The following is an 18,492-nucleotide window of genomic DNA, read 5'->3' on the forward strand; positions in this document are numbered from 1 at the left end:
CAGGTCTATGTTACGTGAGTTCAGGGTATGGACTTCTGAATACTTTCTTTTTCTAGGGGAAATAACAACACGCAGTTCTCACCCTCGCCTCCCCCTGCTGCACTCTGTAAGCTCCGTGCAACTTATTCCAGCAGCAGTTGAAATTCAAAGTGATGCATCCATAGCTTTGTAGCAGAAGCGTCAGATTTATCTTTGCCATCCGTGTTCTATCACAGGAGTATCCCTTCTTCCTCAGTGTGTTAGGGCAGGATTATTTGATTTGCATTTACTATGTAGAGTTGGGTGTCAGAGACCCAGTGTAATGCACCAGGTGTCCGTGAGCCTTTACCTGACTGGACATTGGGTTAGATACCACAGTTCAGGCTGTCAACTAGCAAATTCATCCTGTTTGTCCTGGAAAAATATGCCCATCTAATTAAGCATAGAATAAATCTTGTAACCGTCTAGCAGATAAAATTCACCATATTTTACAATGTATGCTTCCATTTTTTTTCCAATTACTTTAAAAGGTTTCTGTAAACAGAAAATATCGACCAAAGGACTAAGATAAGCTCCTGCAAGCAGTTTAAATTTGAGCTTTGCACAGATGAGCAGAATTGTTTGTTGTTGGTTTTTTGTTTTTTTTTTTTGTTAGCCTGTTTTTTAGCATGTGTCCACAAAATCCATTGCTATCCCCACAATCTGTCTGTTCTCAGTGTTGGAGTCCCAGATGATTAATCTTAGAAGGAACAATGCTTCGTAATTGCTTAGTCATCAGATCGCAGCTTGTGAAGCTGGCTGAGCCATGCTGTCCTCCTTCACACTTTTTTTGCAGGTTTCCAGGCTGGTGAGTAGTTTGGCCTCTCGGTACACCGAGTTTCTGTCTGAACTGGTCAGGAAGAAACTCAGAGTTGTTGGCAGACACGTAACGTTCTGTTACCACGGATGAAGTCAGAGAAACAGCACGGTCTCGGGCACGGTGGGTGTGCTGGATCAGGGCACAGCTGCTGAGCTGCAGCCAGCCAGGGGTGTGCTGTGAGGCAGGGGCAGCTCCTTCCCACACTGCAGCGCCCCGAGCAGAAGTGGCTCCTGCTCTTTCTTCTTCCTGCTCTCAGGAGACGTTGTGAAGATCCTTGCTTAAGTCCGTGCTGTAACACCGTGTCCTGCTGCAACACAGGAACGTTGTTGCAAACTTAAAATATCCTCTGGTGGAATGATAAATAGACCAGTTCTGTAACTCTTGCATGTTCCATCCCTTCAGAGAGCTGCGTGTTTCTCGGTAAGCATCAGAGAGAACCGGGAAGTGACACTTTTTTTAAGAGCAGAGCTGCTTGCTTCAGACACTGAAGCAGATATGCCTTAAGACTTAGTGTGGTTTCAAAGTAGGTTTTGAGCTGAGGGGAAGTGCTTTCCTGTGCCTTGTGGCAAGAAGTGCTCTTGTGCAAGAGGCAACGCAAGTCAGCTCCTGCCTGAAGACCCTGCTCACCTCTTGGGCACAGAGGGTCAAGTGCTGCGTGGCTCCTGCTGTTGCTGGCTGGTGGTCAGTGCAACCTGGCTTTGCTTTGTTCAGGGCCATGTTGTGTCTCATGGCAACAAGATGCAGATAGAGCCTGTTGAACCTTGCTGGGAGACTTGCAAACATGCTGGGACAGCTCATCGTTCACATGGTTACCACATTATTTGGCTAACGCTATTAATCTCCTGTGGTCAGACTAGCTTTACAGGCCTATCTGTACAGATTGCATGCGACGAGGAAATGTCTGTTCAGCAGTTTGCATGTCCAAGAAAGGCCATGCAGAAGCCAACTGCTAATAGCCAGTGGGTGATAGTTGTTTTAAATAGGTTTGTATGGCACAGTAAGTAGTTATTGCTGTCTGCGTGCCTAATATCATCACAGCCTGCTGCTCTGATCAAGTTGTGCTGAAAGTGTTGTGGGACAGTAAGCTCCAAATTCAAGTATGATGTTCTCTAAGGAGCTATTTATATTTTTTCTTCATGTCCAGTGTTTTGAGGTGAATAATGTAAACATTCAGATAGTGCCTTTCACCTAAGGGGGATGTGATCCTAAAGCAGGAAAATGGGGAACCTTACTCAGTTGCTTCTTTATAACTCTACTGCCTTGGATACTCACTCGCTGCATTTGACCGCAGACTGAATGTATGACTTTATGATAAACTGTTTGTAGTTTTGCTCTCTTAAGTCTTACCAAGTATTTATAGCCAAACAGCGAGCTATGTACACAGTATATACGAACTTCAGCAGGTTAAAATACTTCCAAGCACTCTGTTTTCTTCATGTGTGTGAGGAGTGGCCCTGGAGAAGTTCCAGCCTGCAACCAAGTATTTGAGAGAACAATGCCAAGTACTGCTTTTCAGCATGAGAATACCCCAGCTGTGATATTTTAAGATGCTCTTGAGGAAGGGGAAACGCTTGGTGCAGAACTCAGCAGGTCTTCCCTATGCACATACACCTGTCTAATCATGCATGTGCTGCTTTGCAAAATAAGCAGCCTCCTAACTGATTACATGAGGATTTGTTTAAAACAACTGTGTGGTTCCTGACCCATCAGATCCCCCTTTGGCTGGGAATTCCTCCCCCCTCTTGGCAGAGGAGTTGTCCCTGCGTGCCGTGGGAATCGTGGCCTCTGTTCAAACACATGCACCTGGCATGTCCCAACTCACATGAAACAGCAGCTTTTCAGTCCATCTGAAATCTGATGCTGATGTGTTGTCCTTTTGCCCCCACCTACGTCTGCCTTTGCTCTAAGTAAACCATAAGCCCCACTGTCCAATTGCAGTCCGGCTTCATCACAGGATTAGGACTCTCCAGTGTCATTATGTTGGTGTGAGTTGTATGAAATCGGTCCTGAGAGCTGGAAGACAAAGGTGTGTGCGTGGCTCCAGCCAGGGAGAGGCAGATGGAGCTCAGTGGTGTATGTTCTGCCTGTAGGCAGCTGGCTTGTAATGGTTCTTGCACACAGAGTAAGGAATAGGTGTTCCCCACCAGGACTGTCAGTGAGTGCGTGGAGAGACCTGGGAAGGAAAGGTAAGGACAGAAAGAAATGTGCAGAAGATTGGTTTTGCTCTGCTCTTGTTTGCAGTGTGCTCCTGTGATTCTGTGAGAACATTCTTACCCACCTTTAAAGCGCTACAGAGCACAGTGTAAGCACGGCAGTTGTTTGAGGACTTATGCTCACAGCGTGACCTATTGAATAGCTAAATTAGGAAGTTCTCTTTCTGATCTGCCCAGCTGCCACGGTGTGAGATAACTCATGTGTTACTGATAGCACCGGAGATGAGAAAACATCTGAAATTCACCGTGCCGTGTGACTTGGTGTGGTGTTTCTTGAATAGACACAGCTGAGTGATTCTGAACTTCTAATTCCACGCTAGAAGGAATGCAAGACAAGGACTCCCACTAAAAGCATGTGAAGAGATTTTGGAAGTGTGTTTGCTTTCTGCTTTATGCCAGAACATTTCAGTGAATTGATTTTTTGCCCCACTTTATAGCACCATTTGCATATGAAGTAAAACTAATTGGCTTCGAACAGGGAAGTTCCAAGTGTCACGTTGAGCCCTCGCAGGCATCAGCAGTCGTTTATATCCCTTTTCTTGTTTCATGTCAATAAACAGATTGCAGTTTTGGAAACAGCTGTCACCTGGCTTCAGGTTGAGGTCAGTCTGTTCCGTGTGTACTTACATTAATAAAACAGTCCTTTCTGAAAGAAAGATTTATAGCTGTTGAAACAGATTGCCCAGAGGAGTTGCTTACAGGTAATCCAGCAGTCACAGTGCTGCAGCATTGTCTGCCTGCCACTGCGTTGGGCTGAGGGACAGAAAGAGGCTGTTAGAATTATTTGCTTAGCAAGAGCAGCGATCATGGAGTTCCTTCCTGGTTGGTCCAAGGCTTTGTTGAGCCCAGTAGGAATTTGAGCAGTAATGACAAAGCGTGCTCCTTGTAGTGAAATGCACAAAGAAGTGCAGCTGGGGGTGCTTGTGCAGCATGGGACGTGAAACGTCTGCATGGGGCGTTTGGGGGCTGAGATGTGTGGGCTTGATGGTCACTAGTGAGCGTGAGGCTTGGCTTTGTATGGGAACTTATGGAAAGCATTGAGGAAATGGATGCAGCTTTGTTATTTGTCATAATCTCAGAGGTATTTCTCAGTAGCTAACTCCTGAGATTGGGTGAAATTCTGAGCAAATCAGCAGCTGTGTGCATGCAGAAGGTTTTGAAAAAAGGCTGTAGGCTCCATCTGAGTGCCTTTAGGAGGAGGTGGCAGTGCAGCTCTGTGAAAGCAAATACCTTTCTCCTAGCTCTGTTGCTGCTCTGGGCTGTGCCCTGCTGTCTCCAGAACAAACACTGCGAACTCCTGACCCCGACAAATATCCAAATAAAGAACAGCAACATCTTCTATTCATTACATTTTCAAATTTGCTCTTCAAAGGTGGAGTAAAAGCTGTTAGAACTGTAGTCAAAAATTCTGTTCGTTTTGCTACACATGGAGAATTTCTGGTGTTTTTGACCAATGTCTTCTAATCTGTGAAAATGTGTTTTGTAAGTAAAAGCTTGGAGTTGTAGGGCTCCAACCATCACAGTGCCCGGGTCAGCAGCAAGCTCAGCTGATGGCTTTTGTGGCTGCTTTCTGTCATTGCAGTGACAGAAAAAATTTGAACAAAACAACCTTCTGTGAAACACATCCCCCTCTGTGCTGGGAGGAGAGCTCTGAAAGCAGCAGGCCACCCCAGGCAAGGACATCCATGCTTCTCTGCTGTGGAGAAGAGAGGACTGGCATTCACATCGTGATGTTGGTACATGCAGGAGTCCTGGAAATCATGGGAAGATGTGAATGTGTTTGACATCACTGCTACAGAATGGTAGATGGAACCGCAGCTCCCAAGAAGGAGCATTTTAACCCAGTGCCTCCCTGGCTGCCAACAGCAGCCATTAGTGAGTTCCTGGGGGTGCATGGCTGTGTGCGCAGGGACCTGCACAGGCCTTGGTCTGGGGCCAGGCCCTCAGCTCAGCAGTGTTGGGCCCAGTATGTTCCAGAGTTGTGGATCTCAGTCAGGTGGACCCTCTTGCCATGAAAGTCAGCTAACAGTGCAACGTGGGCAGCCCAGGCAGGAAAGCCTGCCTTTCTGAAGACCCAGTAGTTTTGGTAAGGGATAGGAAAAGCAGTGAAGTTGCTGTAGTAATAGTAAAAAGGTGATCTATGTGGTTTGGTTTTTCTCCCCTTATGATAGAGCCTTGAGTTGTAGCTCTTTCTGTAGCACCTTTCTTTTCTTACAGCTGAGAGAAGTATTGCCATGTGAGGAGGCAACCAATTAGGTAAAACACCGAGCTAATTTCCTGCCTTGTCACCTGCTGCCCCTCTCGGTTCAGTGTCAGAACACAGAGATGCTGATAAGATCGAGACCGAGGGCTCATGTTTACCAGCTCATGTTCATGCTGCCCTGCTGTGGTGCTGCTCGGTGCAGGAAGGTGCCGTGTTCTCTTCTCTTCTCAGGCACGCTCCTCCAAGCAGCTGGGCAGGATCTGCCTGCGTTTCTGTTGCTGCTCTGTGAGGTTGTGCCCACCCTTGGGTGTTAGTCAGGCTTTCACTGCTGCTGTTTGCGATTTAATCAGTTTGGGGTTTGAATGGAGCAAATTTTGGCTGCAACTGATGTAGCTATGCTTAAAACAGGGAGTTCTTACTAAGGCACCCCGCCGCAGGAGATGTGCGGTTTTTTGCTCAAACACACCTGATCCCCCACCTGGAGCTGGACTATGGCTGGCAGTTCCAAACAACTGTTGGCTGCGTGTGCTTGTGAAGTACAACCAATGTGGGCTCAGCGTGCCGTGTACCAGCTTGACTTGAAGCTCCCATAGGAGCAGAGTTGGGTTTGAGTGTTGCATACTTACCTACAGAGCTCTCTGTACCTGCTTGGATCCTTTAGGTTTGTTTGCTCCCTTGAGTGGCTTTCAGGCCGTTGCTGGCACGGAGAGGAACCAGCTTAGTCAGAGAGAAAATGGGCAGTTTCATCATCTAATAGTGTTTGGCTCTCAGTGTCACAGCTGTTCTGATGGGAACCAAGTTTCATTTCCTGCACAGCCCTTTGTTGATGGCTGTGTTTTGTTTTTCTGTGAGCTGTGCTTGCGGTAAGGTGCATGACATGTAACTGTACTTGGGAGAGTTTGAAACCACATGCATTTTCATAGCACTTGCAAAGGCTTTTTCTCCTAGTCACCTATTTGTACATAAGAATTACAGAACTTCTGTGGAAAGAGCACGCAGAGTTCACGTGAGGCTGAGGTTCTTCAGAAGAATGCCAGCAAAGCTGAGCCCGAGCACCTGTGTTTCAGTGGCCCTTTGTTGCCCAGCAGCCTGCAGTGCTGCTGCTCACTGCTGGGTGCTTGGCCAGCTCTGTGTCTGTAAGAGATTTTGCCACTGTGTTGGCTCTTACAGATCGGTTGCAGCAAAGACTGAGCTTCTCAGGAGCTGGGTTCTGCTTTTGAGGGCCCTTGTGGAAGTTTATTTCGAGCTGTTGCTGTTACACAGCGCCAAATTTGGTTTTCTTTGCGTGCTGCATTCTGAATAGGGTTCAAGTGCTTACTCCTCAGTGAGGATAGCTCCACTGGAGTGGATTATTTCATGAAGGGAGCCATTTACGAGGTCTATTGTTGGAGAGGGTTGTTAGCAGTCTCCATTCCCACCTCATGCGGATCTGCGGGGCTTTGGGAAGCTGTTGAAGTCTCCCTTGGGGTGAAATGGGGGTGGCAATTCTCTGCTTCAGCAGCAGGAAATTTTGTGGTGTTTGCAGAGAAATGTAATAATTCTTCAGCTGGGAAACACTGTAGAAAGAACACTGCTTTATTACTGGCTTCAGGCTGTCCTGTTCCATCCTTCCCCTTAGATCTCTGCCCGCTGCTTGGTGCGTATGCCATGCCTCAGAAGCAGTAACCCATCTCTCAGCACTGAAGAGAAAGCGATGTTATGTTAAAGAACGTATCAGGCGTAACCTTGAGCATCCAGCAGGCTTTTCTTGAGCCCCGAGTTTGGGGTCTGTGTGCTGCGTTTGGGCCTTGGGCAGCACAGAAGTGCGGTTGTCGCTTCTGCTTTCATCACCGGTGTCTTAAAGCCGCACGCAGGGATGGAATCACGCAACGCCTGCTGTAATCACAGTTCATTTTTCTGCCGTGGCTTTGCATTATGTAAGCTGGTAATAGGCTTTTTAATATGCAGAGGAAGTGCTTTAACCAAAGAGCTATTATTAAACATCTTTGCTAAATATATTTTAGGATTTCAGAGCATGAGTGCCACTCTGTTGTCATTTGAAAAGTTCATATCCCTGCGTGGAGATGGAAACTGTTAGAGTGCAAATAAATATTGAGATAATATATTTTGTGAATTGGGATTTTTAGCAAAAGAACATATATTCTTATTGTCAATATTTTAGCTGCAAAAAAAAGAGCAGGGGGCTGTTTGACAGGCAGTATGTTTCTCAGATGCAGTTGTTTAAATATACTTTTATTTAAGATTTTCAGCTGTATAAAATAGTGTTATTCTAGCAGATGTTAGGTAGAAAATGTGGGGAATTTATAAGTTTGTAGTTGAAGTATTCATGGAAAAATAAAGCAGATTGTGCAGATGTCAGAGAATCCATATGCTCAATTTTCCATTAAAGTCGATGGGAAGCAGCAATCCAAACCCTTCACTAGCTTTACAAATAAAAATAGCTATTTTGGAGCATTCCCCTTTTAATGGAAATTTGAGTTTCAGTAAAACTGGGCTAAGTTTACATCATGAAAAAAAATGGCAGAGCCTTTCCCTGCTCCCAGCGGAGGGCAGTGGACAGAGACCACCACAGCAGTGTTTATGTTGTAAGCATCTCAGAAATTGCTTGATGGCATTTTTTCTTCAAGAACTAATTAGAGCCTCCTGGGTTCTCATCTGTCACTTCCTGCAGGTGAGCTCCTTGCAGCTGGGGCTGAGTGGGGCAGCAGAAAGGCAGCCCTGGGTGCCCTGGGGCCAGAGGATGCTCTTTGTGCTGTAGGTGGCTCTGACCCTTATGGTCCAATGGGCTGAACATTGCTCTTTCAAGATGAGGAAACAAGAGGAGTTGCTGTGTTGAATTCCAATTCAGATCATACATGTGGTCAGCAGGGGTGTGCAGGGAGCTGGTTGGGTGCATGGTGCCCAGGTTTGTGTTGCAGTGAATTGTGAGCACTGGTCAGCAGGAACTGCCAGTTCCTCAGCTTGCTTACAGGGAGGTTCCTTTGATAGAGGAGAGGTAGAAACAGTGAGCTGCAAAAATGTAAAAAATTCCAAACAGCAGAGAGAATCGTTGCATTTGTTGGTAACTAGAGAAGCAATCTGGCAAGTTCTATGCAGGTTCCACAGAAAAACACTCAGCTTCCAGAGAAACTATTTTCTGTGCAGGCCCTCGCTAGCTGCCCGCCGTGTCACTCTCAAACAGAACCTCAACTGCCTGTAGGTTTTGTTCATGTAGGAAAAGAGTTGACAGCAATGTGTTTTACTGGAATGGTATGTGAGGTTTTCATATTTCTAGAAGAATGCTGCACAAACCCTACCGTTCCTCAATTGCTTTGCAGCTAGAAAATGCATGCACAAAATATTTTGCATATGCGCCATCAAGCCAGAGGCTCGGGGAGTTTGTCCCAGAGATCTGTTTGCTCTGCAGGAAAAGCAGCAGGAAAAGCAGCCCACGCTGCCTTCATCTCAACCAGTGTTTGTCCTCCCACTGGGTTCCCTCGCTGCATTGCTTGAATTTTCTCTGCTGTGCCTCTCAGCTCTGAGTGCCTGCTGGAGTTGTGTTGTAGCAGAGCTGAGCACACTTTAGATGCCCTGCTGATGTACCAGCAGCCACCCATGTCTCAAGTGCCTGCACAATTTGTTTTCCAGTCTTCAAAGCTAAAGATTTGACTGATGTTCATAGGTAGAATCACAGAATGGCATGGGTTGGAAGGGACCTCAAGGATCAAAAACTCCAACCCCACTGCCACATGTAGGGCCACCAACCTCCATGTGTAATACTGGACCAGGCTGCTCATCCAACCTGGCCTTGAACACCTCCAGAGATGGGGAATCCACAGCCTCTCTGGGCAGCTGTTCCAGCATCTCATCGCTGTCACAGTAAAGAACTACATTCTTTTTCTTTGCACTGCATCAATACAAAACCACTCCAAGCATTTTCTCACTGTCTGATCTGACGATACCACATGCAACACACAAAACTGTAACAGCTTCACTTAAACTCTGGGTTACCGTCTTTAAGAGAAAATAACATCTGTAGAGACAAGTCTGTCTGTTTGTTGATGCTTTTTGGAGGTCACAGATATTTGGAGTAGGGGAACCCCATTGTGTTGTTTGACTTGAAAACAGAGGGAAGTGGGAATGGATGCTTGAGCAATGAGCTTTTGTACTGAGGAATACCTGGCTGTGCATTTGCTTTGTAAAGCAGGTGGCAGTGTCTGGGGGTCCTGAGTCAGAGTCTGGCACCGAGTCCATCTCTTCTCTCCAAATGGTAATGCAGCACCAGTTGAAACTTGCTTTTCTTGAAAGTGACGGTTTTACTGATCAGAGAAATTCAGAATACAGCCAGGGGATGTATATTTTGCTAAGAAAGAGCATGTGTCCCTAAAGCAGCGTTAAAAATCCAGTTGCAAAGAACTTCACTCACAAACTCCTGTCGTGCTCCTGCTGGCCAGGAGTGCAGCTCAGTATCGCACACAGATTGTTTCCTCATGGTTTCACACATTGTCTTCTAATAAGGTAGATTGCAGCCTGCTGTTACAGAACAAAATGACTCCATACCAGGAAGGTGGGCTGACTTTCCTGGTAGATCTTTTTTGTTTCACTACCAAAAGCACGTGGGGCTTTTTGTAAGCCCAACGTGTCACTTCAGTCCCTTCACCCTGGGCGTTTATTTTGATTGCTGCTGGTTTTCCTCCCGAATAAATGCATCTCTGCGTGCCTTTGGCACACACAGGGAACAAACTGGGAGCCCCTCATGGATGGTACACGACAGAGCGTTGTCTTGAGAAAAAATGTCATCCAAGGTTTTAAAATAAGCTGTAGATTTCAGGTCTCAGCTTTATGTTTGCTGCTAAGAAAGTACTTTGTATAGTCTCAAAAGCTGCATTTCCCAATAGAAGCAATTAGTAGCTGTGAATGAATAGCAGTAAGCTGACAACCTGTAGAGATTATAAAAGTAGAAGACTAATTATGTAAGCTGTATTATTTTGGAAATGCATTCATGTCTAAAATAAGTTCTAAAAAAATACTTTTGTAGGGAGTGAGTGCTATTACTGTCATATCTTTCAGCTTCTTTACATTCTGTGTTCTAAGTTCCTGTTTGCTGCTAAGCCAGCAATTGGAGATTTTTGTTTTAATTTGATGCATCTTTCAACACCAACTCATAAACCAACATTAGAAACTGTTTGCTGAGCCGTTCTGCAGTCATTCATTGTGAAGTGCAAAGGAGAGGCAGTTGAAGTTTCCTTTAGATAAAAGGCACACTCTGGTTCTTCATCCACAGCACCATTGTGTTCCGTGTCCTTTTGAAAGCTCCAGTCACTTCACTGCAGTTGCACATTAGCATTGGTTTTTGTAGCAGCAATATGTGTACTCAAAAATGGCTGATATTCCTCAGCATCAACTGTGTAATTGCAAACTCTTGTCTCCTTTTCATATTGCACTGGTTCTGTTTTGTTGCATGTAATGAAAGATACTCAAGCTCCCTGGTGGGTTGGCAGCAGATGCTCCTCATCTGGAGACGTTTGCATTTTCTTTTCTTCCCTGGAGCACTAACTTTCACAAGAATAACCTTTTGAATAGTGTGTAGTTGCTTCTTCCAGTGCAGTCGTGTGATGCATTTACTCAGGAAGTATGTTCAAAATGTCAAGGATATGTGTATTGCTTTGTGCAGGATTCATGTGTGTGGAATAAATGCTGCTGGGTCAGGAGGACTGGTGGGTTTGGGTTTGGGCTGTTCTCTGCTGCTGATCGTGGTTGGTACTGCTGCCCACAGAACCTTGTGAAGAGTGAATTGGCCCTGTTTTGTCCTGGCATACATTCCATGTGGAGCATCCCTCTGGTCGTGGGTCTGGCTGTGGGATGTGGGCACATCCAGGCTCTGGGGAACACTATGTGAGCTGGGGCTCCGTCCTGTGCCATGTCAGATAATTGTAATGGATTACAGAAAGTGACAGTTCTTCATTTCTCTTGTGCTTTCCAGAGGACACGAATTTTGGGTGGATTTAAATGTTATGAAACTATACGAAACTGTGGAGTTTGACCAAATGCGGAGGCTGTCCACACCATCCTGTCCCAACTCCAGCTCCAACTACTACACGGTCTGGAAGTACTTCTGCAGGGATCATTTTGTCTGGAGAGAATACTCTGAGGTATTTAGCGTCTTCCAGAGTCCTGCTCTTGGGTTGTAGCACAGACCTATCCGTGCACTATGTGCTATAAGCAGCATGCCCACTTTCAGTCTCTTTTCTCTTTGAACAACTTGAAAAGTTACCATTATCCTTCACTCTTTAGTGGACGTAGTTTTCTGTATCAGGTTTTAAATAAGCCTTCTGTCTTCCAGCTCTTTAACCCCTATTACGGACACATAACCTGCATCCACTGTTAAACACAATTGTGTCAGACAAAACCAAAGCAAAGCAAAATTTCTGTTTGCTCTCCACTAAGCCTTTTAGATACCTGTGGTTGTTAAGGGCTCACCTGTGGCTAACCAGAGCTGTACAAAATATTGTATGATCAGTGTCTTAAAACTTTGGCAGTGCTGGAAAGATCTCCACCAGTATAAAATGCATCTTGTTCGCCTTTTTTCCTGCATCATAATGACTTTATAGCATGCTAGGAATCTTAGAGCAGAGCACTGCATACAGCCTTTGCAAATAGAATCATGCAAGAGCTGGAGAGAGTCCAGAAGAAACACTTTTCAGTGGCTTGTGGGTTCAGAGCAAGGGAAAGAGGGGAGGAGAAGGGACTGGATAGAGGGACTTCTTGAGGTGCCTGGCAGAAATACTCACTTTGAACCCATGATTTATCATGTGTATGTTTTCTGTTTTCTTGCAACAGCCCGTTGTACGGCTGATAGAAGAAGCCAGCTGCCGAGGTCTGAAGGAGGTCCGCTTTGTCACCTGGCATAACCAGTATATCTTAAACATCAAAGATGGCTTCCAGCAGAACGCGTGTTTCAGAAGAGAAATCAAGAGAAGACCTCTTCTTCGCTCCTGCGTTGTGCTGATGCCGTTCTTGCAGTACGTATCCCAGCAGAATGGAAGCTGTTTGTTTTTCACTGTGTTCTGTCCGTGAGACTTGTGTTCATTAGGATGTGACAAGGAGACGGGTATCTTTGGTAGGAAAATGCTTGGCCACATTGGCAACTACTCACTTAATACTTCTCAAGGCAATTGTTATCTGAGGAAGTCCTCGCTGCTGGTCTCTGTTATTTATAGACTCTAATATACCTTTTGGATCTCAGACATCAGAAGCCCAGATGTGCTTTATTCTTGCCAAACTGTTGTCCAGCTTGCAGCCTTTCACCTACTATGGTGACTGCCAGGCCATCACTTCTAGGTCCCATAAAAATGAGTGTTCAAAAACATTCTATAATTTTCAAGCACAATTAAAGCATTCCTTGTTTTTATTGTCATCTCAAGGGGGGTGAACATGTTTACCATCAAAGGCAGTGAGGAAAGTGTTGCATTGTAGTCATTTTTTGATTACAATTCATAAAAATGCCATTTTTGTGATCTCACCAGCACAGCTGGAAACATTATTGTCGGAGTTCAGTAGTTAGGAACATATTGTCCTGTTAGCAAAGGGGTGGAAGTCATTAGTCTGACTGGAAGCTTGGCATGCTGGGCCAATCAAAGGAGATTTAACTGCTGCATTAGGGCTAGAATGCTCGTTAGCTTGCTGGGTTGTTAGAGCATCTAATTGCGAGGTGAAAGTGAATTTGGTCAGAGCCTGAAAACAAGTGGCTGCTAGACACATTTTTAGATGTGGTTTCTGGAAAACCAAAAATAATTTAAGAGATACTTGAAGGATGCGAATGAAATGAGCAAACATGGACTTTCTGGGTATAGCAGTTATGGTTCTGATCTTAATGAAGAATAAGGATTGAAGTTATTTCCCTGACATTTTACTAACAGTGATGATTTTATTACAGTTTAAGTCTATGGTTTTGAGAGATGCTAAAATTATGCAACTCCCAGTAAGTTTAGTGGGCCGTTGAGGGTTCTACACCCATGAGGGTCTGACCATAACTACCAAATCTAAATTGCAGCTCTGAAATTTATGTTGTTCTGCCACAAACCTCATTCTTTTCACTTTTTATCCAAAGTCCTTGTAATTCTGACTTAAAAATCCAGCATCTGTCAATAGAGACCAGAAGAGTGTTTTGAATATTAGCAGGAGACGTCTTTAAAAAGCCAGTGTTTGCCTCCACATATCACACAGTGCTCCCCACCTGCGGGGTTTCCCAGCTGCTTGTGGCAGTTACAACGTTTCGAAAGAGTGCTGGAATAGAAACAGTGGTGATGGTGTGACAGTAGTGAACAAATGCTGACTTTTTACTGCTTTCCCTCGTACAATACATGCTTACACATAAGTTACATTACTCAGAATAGATGAACAAAGTACACCAAAGGATGCAGAGTTTTTATTGTGCTGCTGACTTACTCATTAATCCACAGCTTCCTGTTATTTTGCTGTTGCTCCTTGAGCCCGAGTGTGAGCGAGGTTCTCAGTTGACTTTAGGATGAGAAGAGCAAACTGAATAAAACCACAGTGGAATATTGCAGGTTGCTGTTTGAATAATCACTCTTAGAAAAGGCCGTCTTCTGGGTCTCTTTAAGCTGTTAATGAACAGTAAGAAGTTTGAGTTCAGTCAAATCCATGCAAATGAGCTGAAATCTCTGTTCAGTTTTGAGCAGCCAGTGGCAGCCACGTGAACAGTTTTGTAGAGTATTCCTGCTTTGAGCAGTGTGAACGGTGTTACAGCTAACCTGGTTTGGAGATCAAGTGAATCTGTTTGGAAGCAGACACACACACCCCATTGTTCCTGTAGTCCTGAAGAGTTCAAAGGCAATCAGAAATTCACATAGAATTATTTCTGGGTCACACAGAAACTCACATGAGGTTCTTTCAGGCTCATGTATCAGAGATTAAATATTCTGAGAGGTGACCTTAATTGGCATTTCCGTAGCTAAGATGTAAATAGCAGTAAATTGTTATTTATCTAGATAATTATGTTTGCTCTGCAGAGAAAGCAGGCTAACAAGCATGGGCAATCAGATGTTGCTCTGTTTTTTGTATACCTTGGGAACAAATGGGCTTTTCAGCCTGAATTGCACTTGAACAGAAGATGACTGGTTCTTGAAGATTCGCTCTGTGGAAATAACTTTGCCTTTAGCAGAGCTGTGAGTTTGCTCCCCAGTAAACTTCCTTTTACAAAGAGAGGACAGGGAGTCTTGTTTGCCTGTTGTTCCTGTGCACTAAATGCAATTGCATATACGCAGGGAGGCAGGATTTGGCCTTGGGTGTTGTCAAACCTCAGCTCGCCCAAGGTGAATGCATGAAATTCCCTCCCTCTTGCCCCCTAGGCAGAACAAATCTTCTCCTTATGCTTTGGCCATGATGTTTTATGAGAAAACAAGTGACCTGAGAAATCTCATGAGCATGGGTAAGATGAGCTGTGCTGTTTGGAGACAGGGCTTGCCCTGTGTCTCTCGAGTCAGACAGCAGAAACCTCCTGCCACTTTTGTAAGCTTCCCTAACAAGAGGCGGCTGCTTCTCACTGCTCTTCACCTGCTTGTCACCACTTCTGGTTGGTCCTGGAGTCGGTAGCGACCTTTTCTGTGAGAACACTTGAGCAATGTCTTCATCTGCTTAAGTCTGAGAGTGTTCAGTGTATTCCTGCAGCTTAGAGGCAACCTCACCAGCCTCATGAGCTGAAGATATATATGCTTACAGACAGAAAACCAGAGCCTGAACCTGCTAGCTTTACATATTCCAAGTATTTGCATTGACGTAAGTGGGAGAACTCCATTAAGTAAGGATTATTCAGCTGAGCAGAGCTTGCATGTTCAGATTATAATCAGGTGAATATAAGCCACAACTGCCATACCCTTTATCTAAATTTAGTGGGTTCAAAAGCATGAACAATTCCACAGCAGTGAGGGTATTAAGAGTGCAATCTTGCCTTGGCAACTTGATTTTGCCAAGGTGTGGCCCTTTTCTGGTGCACGTGGTGCTTTTCTGTCATAAGCAATAGAGGCAGTGGTTGCCTTCCTTCTGCCACTGCTGACCTCTTCCCTGGCAGCACACCCAAAAGGAGAGGCTGCTCTCACACATGGAAATAAGGAACTGCAAATGCAAATCAACATCTGGCCTGTGCAAACGAAAGCAGTACGATCCTGGGTAGCACTGCAAACGTAATCCCTTCTTCTAGATAATGTAGTGAAATATATGCAGCTTTTGCCTGTAAATATTATTAATCATGGATATTCATCATACTGTGCAAGAAACTCTTTCTGCTCCTTGTGTTGTAGTCTAGGGAAATTAGGTCAAATGTTGCCAAATTATTCTTCTCCTCTGGTTCTGTATGTCTTACTCTACATGTTAAAATAAGTAATAGTTTACAACCAGCTTATAAAAGGTTTGTGTTTGATAGCATTCTGCCTCTTATGTAGTTTATAACCACCCCTCCACCCTAGAATCTGAACAATAAAGATTATAACAGGCTTTTAAATCACCACCAGCTGGTAATATTTTCCCAAGTGGAACTGCATGCTGGAAACTCAAGATTTTATTATTAGTTTGGATGGATGCAGGAGTTATTAATACAGAAGAAATAGCTGACATAATTGTTTTAAATGAGCATTACGGTGATGTAAATGGTTACAGAATCAAAGAGCAGTGATTGTTAAGAAACATTGGTGACCAAGTAACTGTGATGAGAAGCTGTTCAGCTTGTGAATGTTCAGGTGCAAATTTGTTCTTCTTCCCAAACCAGGACTCTAGGTGGCAGTTCTCCAGTGCCCTCTCCGTCAGCTGAACCGCTTTCCTCACATGTCTTATCTCCAACTGCTGTTACCTCTCCAAACTTCTATCCTGAAACCTGGATTAGTATGGATCCGTCTCAGGACTTCATCCAAGTGCCTGTTTTGAAAGAAGATAAAAGCTACAGAACCATTTATAACCTGTTTCACAAGACTGTGCCAGAGACCAAATATAAAATCTTGAAAATTCTCAGAGTGCAAAATCAGTTTCTTTGGGAGAAATATAAAAGGTAAGATGGTGCAGGCACCCTGTCCTCGTGTCTCCTCTTACACTTGATGTTCCAGAGCATAATGCCCATGCCCTTTGCTTGAAGAGCTGTAGCGAAAACTGCTCTTTGCTTGCAGATCTACGATGAATTCTCATTTTCAGTTTCCATCTTCTATTCCAGGAAAAAGGAATATATGTCCAAGAAAATGACTGGGCTTGACAGGATAATGAACGAAAGGCATTTGTTCCACGGCACCTCCCAGGATGTGGTGGATGGTATCTGCAAGCACAACTTCGACCCGCGCGTCTGCGGGAAGCATGCCACCATGTTTGGACAGGGCAGTTACTTTGCCAGAAAGGCAAGCTACTCTCACAATTTTTCCAAAAGGTCACCCAAAGGAGTTCATTACATGTTCCTGGCTAAAGTACTGACGGGGAGATACACTGTGGGCAATCACACCATGAGGAGACCTCCGCCTGTCAACCCGGGCAGCATCACCAGTGACCTCTATGACTCTTGTGTGGACAATTACTTTGAGCCTCAGATTTTTGTCATTTTTAATGATGATCAGAGCTACCCTTATTTTATTATCCAGTATGAAGAAGTTAGCAACACTGTCTCCATTTGAAAACTTGTGCTGCTAAATTACTCTTATTGACATTTGTAGCAGTTTTTGTGAGGGAAAAAAAAACAACATTACAGAACTGAATAAAATTACTTGTTTGCAAGGAGGTGACTCTAAAAATGTAGAAGGAAGATCTGAAGTGACCAACTGTGCATTTGCTGTTTGATTATGTATGTGCAAACTGTAAATATTTTTCCATTGTTTATAGTTGAAAATCTGTGCCTTTTGTTATAAAACACTGTTTATTTATGTTAGTAAACATTCATGTTTAAAATTGTGTTTGTGTGCATTAATTTCAGTTGTGTTCTGTGCATATTGCAGTGTCTAGAAAATTGTGCTCTGGTCTTGAAGTCTTATGGATGGGCATTTCTAGATGGAGTCATCCAGGCTGGGCAGGACCTTCCAGATCACAAAGTCCAGCCTGGCCCACCGAGTGCCAGCACTGGGCCGTGTTCCTCAGTGCCATGGCCACACATCCCTCAAGCACTGCCAGGCATGAGGATCCAGCAGTGCCCTGGGCAGCCTGTTTCAGTGCTCAGCCACCTCTCTGCAAGGAAATTCTTCCTAATGTCCAATGTAAACCTTCTCTGGTGCGCCTTGAGGCTGTTTCCTTGCACCCTAGATAATCCAAACTAGATAATTTTCATCCCCGGTCTACTACATGAGAGATGCTCATATCCATTCCTTTTACTGCTTTATTTCAAGAGGACTGGAAAACATTACCAAACTAGTATGTTGCTCATAGTTTGGATTACTAAACAAATTCCCACTGCTGTCAGGTGCCCCGAGCTGAAGGAGGGCAGCTCTGCAGAATGGATTTATTGGAAAAGAAACCTCAAAGAAACCCTCCCTTGGATGAGGTTTCAAATTTGGTCAAGAATGAAAGTTCTTGCTAATGTTACTTTTACAGTTAATTAAGCTGATAATGAGTTAAAAAATGATATATTAAAGTAATAGTCAACACATAATACTCATTTAATCAGGACCTTTGTTGTGTTTTCTAGGCATCTCTGCTTGGCTCGGTGCTCCTCAGTATCTTTAGCTGTGATATGGACAAGAAGTAGAAAGTAGTGACTGCTGGTTGCAAGTGGCCCCAGCCAGGAGGAGTGCAGAGGACAGGTCAGTGGTTCAGAGCCCTACACGCTGCCCAGGAGGACAAGCTCTTCTCAGTGCCACCTGTCTTAACCCTGCTCATATCTGCAGCAGTCAAACCACCTGTAGGTGGAGGAGGGGCAGAACTCAGGCAGCTGGTTCCAGTTAGCTCCCATCCTCTGCTCTTGGCAGTGTAGGGGGTGTTTGCCTTGGGGAAGGAGGGCTGTGTTGGTGCGATGGGCCTCCTGGAGAGAAGACATCAGGAAGGTAAGGTGGGCTGTGGGGCAGGGAGTTGGGGTTGGTGATATAGCCTAGGTTGTTGGCTTTTAAAAGCTACTCAGTCTGCTGTCTTGCTTCTTTCTGATGACCATCAGGGTTTCCTGGCTAGAGAGCAGTTTGGTGATCTCTTGTAAGGAGAACTGGGAGAGCACGGGCATGATTCAGGCCTTGCAAACGGGAGTGCCCCTGCTGGCTTGGGAACTGGGGGACTGCTGCAGTTCTCCC

At 44.8% G+C, this 18,492-nt stretch overlaps 1 protein-coding gene across 4 annotated transcripts in view; it reads left to right on the forward strand.

The window, feature by feature from the left end:
* Positions 1-17,171, forward strand: part of LOC125697763 (TCDD inducible poly(ADP-ribose) polymerase) — a 33,759-nt gene extending 16,588 nt beyond the window's left edge. For 3 of the 4 annotated variants that reach the window (XM_048955345.1, XM_048955343.1, XM_048955344.1), the window contains 4 exons: positions 11,217-11,385; positions 12,074-12,255; positions 16,017-16,292; positions 16,452-17,169. In XM_048955345.1, coding sequence (XP_048811302.1) covers positions 11,217-11,385; positions 12,074-12,255; positions 16,017-16,292; positions 16,452-16,899 — 1,075 coding nt within the window. In that variant the 3' untranslated portion in view covers positions 16,900-17,169. Of the gene's footprint in view, positions 1-11,216; positions 11,386-12,073; positions 12,256-16,016; positions 16,293-16,451 lie in introns of all 4 variants that reach the window. The other variant, XM_048955346.1, reaches the window with a different exon arrangement.
* The last annotated feature ends 1,321 nt before the right edge of the window (positions 17,172-18,492 follow it).

Source organism: Lagopus muta, chromosome 9 (genome assembly GCF_023343835.1).
Source record: "Lagopus muta isolate bLagMut1 chromosome 9, bLagMut1 primary, whole genome shotgun sequence".
Lineage (NCBI taxonomy): Eukaryota > Metazoa > Chordata > Aves > Galliformes > Phasianidae > Lagopus > Lagopus muta.